Source organism: Hypanus sabinus, chromosome 8 (assembly GCF_030144855.1).
Source record: "Hypanus sabinus isolate sHypSab1 chromosome 8, sHypSab1.hap1, whole genome shotgun sequence".
Lineage (NCBI taxonomy): Eukaryota > Metazoa > Chordata > Chondrichthyes > Myliobatiformes > Dasyatidae > Hypanus > Hypanus sabinus.
The window spans coordinates 31,055,045-31,057,570 of NC_082713.1; the positions used below are offsets into that span (position 1 = coordinate 31,055,045).

At 41.3% G+C, this 2,526-nt stretch overlaps 1 protein-coding gene across 1 annotated transcript; it reads right to left on the reverse strand.

Annotated features, from left to right (window-relative positions):
- Nucleotides 1-1,313: 1,313 nt before the first annotated feature.
- LOC132397714 (G-protein coupled receptor 12-like) lies at nt 1,314-2,309 on the reverse strand. The gene has a single exon (XM_059976485.1). It carries the CDS (start codon nt 2,307-2,309, stop codon nt 1,314-1,316), a length of 996 nt encoding a protein of 331 aa, XP_059832468.1.
- Nucleotides 2,310-2,526: the final 217 nt, after the last annotated feature.

Consider the following 2,526-nt stretch of genomic DNA (forward strand, 5'->3'; position numbering starts at 1 on the left):
TAATCCAATTTACCTTTTGCAAAAGGCCATTTACAATAGTATGTAACCATATCAAAATAAACTAATTTTAGCAATAAATAGACTGTCGTACATTTGACAGTGGGGGAAGTGGCGTTACATATTAAATGCCTTAGTTTGATAAAGTGCAATTTTAAGATAGAGGACGGTAAGGAAACCTTTGTCTGATCAAATCTGCCTCAGTAGTTTTTAAACTATTGGCAAATAATGTCTGAATTAAAATGCTTGGTGTCAAACTCCTTATTAGAGGGAATGTTGGCAAAATACTTTGGCAATTGTCTCTAAAGTGCCCCGGGAATTCCGGAGAGGGTCCGACCCATTGTTTCGGTAGTGCGGGCGAGTAAACAAATTGTACTATTTATTGAAAATCTGTTATTTTGAATGGATTTTACTTTCATGCCAGTCCCTACATCGGGAAATATCTAGTTAACACAGGACTTCGGCAACATGGTGTATAATAGACTACAATTTGAGGTATTGATCTCCGATGTGAAAAAAATAGAGATTTTCGAAATAAATATAACGAACCTTTGAAAAGACATAATAAAGAACAAAGGTGTATTTTAACTTAAAATTGCTCTGCTGCAGAATAAGTGAATATTTCGTTCTTGGCTGCAATATATACCATATCCAGTGATCACTGTCAATCTAACACACTAACAGTAACCCATCCTACAATATGCAGTTTTTGTATTTGTTTCGAGATTAAATCTGCGGCAAAGAATTGAAGAGGAAATCAATTCACAGTTTAACTTTCGTCGGAATAAATGATAGATATAGACATACAGATCTTTGATAAATAGATAGTTAACGACATTTGGAGCGCGGGGCTCTAATTAGGTAGTTTAAAGTGCATCACATGCTGGCATTGCTTTTCACTTGAGGAACGTTGCCATTCGTTTTTCCTGAACAACGCCGAAATTGATTACTGAGACATTCCAACATTTCTGTCTTCACCAGTACCTCTTAGTCCCACATCTTAAAAAATATGTTTTCCCCTCAGTTGTTTCAGCAGTCCATATATTGTATATATACATTTCTACACATACAGTGCTTGCTTCCGCTCTGTCCAATACATTGCAGCTTTAATTTTACGTAATGAATTTACAGAAAACCGCTGGGGGCGCTAATAATGTTATTCCATTAACATTGCGAAAATATTACTCTCAAAAATACACCTTCCTCATTTCTCACATTTTAATTAAGGGATGATTTGTTTAAATAGCTCCAGTAAAAAAATAAAAAAATACAAATAATAATTGTTGGAAAAATAAAATTCCACGTAACAGAAGACACTATACGTCACTGGACGACCTTGGTCTGAATGAGAAATTGGATGGAATACAACCACAACAAGCCACCCAGAGCGATTTTTGGATATCAGGGTTCCGGTATGCATAAATTATAGGATTAATGACTGAATTACAGGTGGCTGGTAAAACCGTGACATAGGTGTAGATCAATGGATAAGTGGAGTCTGCAACCAGACAGTAGATCGCGAAGGGGATCCAACAAGCGGCGAAGGTCCCCAGGATGATAGATAAAGTGGAGATTCCTTTCCTGGTCGAGGTGTTGGAGGTCGCCACAAAATGGTACTGCACGGCGATTTGCTGCGCGTGCCTGAAGGCTATTTTGCAGATTTGAACGTACAGTTGCAACATCAAAGCGAATATGAGCAAAAAGGAGACGGAAAGGACTGCGGCATTGTTTTTGGTGATGGGTTTGATCACACTACAGGTGGTCTCGTCTTCCAGGCAGTTCCAGCCCGCGACTGGCAGGGAGCCCAGGCTCAGGCAGGTGACCCACACAACCAGGAGCATCAAGTAGGTGAAAGTCATGGTTCTCTCGGTGTGGTATGTCAGGGCGTTATACAGTGACAGGTAACGGTCTATGGTGATGGCAAGCAGGTTGCAGACCGAAGCCGAAAAGGAAGCAATCAGGAGCGCGGCCGAGACTAGTTTCGCGGCTTCGAAGTTTAGCAAGTAAAGGAAGATAAAATTGAGGATCAAGCCCAGTCCTCCGAGGAGGTCAGCCAGGGCTAAACTTCCAATCAGGATAAACATCGGAGCTCTGAGAGTCGGCGAATAGAAGATGACAGCCACCACGATGGCGTTCTCGCAAGAGATCACAGTGCCCACCACACAAAGGGCGATGTCCCAGGGATTGACTATTTCCTCGGGTAGATCAGAGGTGGTGACTGAGGAGTTGCTACTGGCGGAGGAGAGCCAACTGAAGGACTGCTTTGAGCTATTCCTGGGCTGATCATTCATAACTGGAGGCATGGATATCATGATCTGAGGAGGGCGAAGGACACAATAAAACATACAGTTCAGAAACAAAAATGACAAAGCGTTCAGATACCCCGCTCACAAATAATCGAGCCAATGATGCAGTATTAAGTAGTTAACCTGTGTCGACAGTTTCCCAGTGAAGAAACATTCTGAAATTCACTATTACATAACAGCCGGCTGTTGTCATTGGTGCGAAGTCACTTATAAATACTCACTG

Bases quoted from the DNA above. Each gene is read 5' to 3' on its own strand.
- LOC132397714 (XM_059976485.1), bottom strand. From the start codon at position 2,309: ATGATATCCATGCCTCCAGTTATGAATGATCAGCCCAGGAATAGCTCA.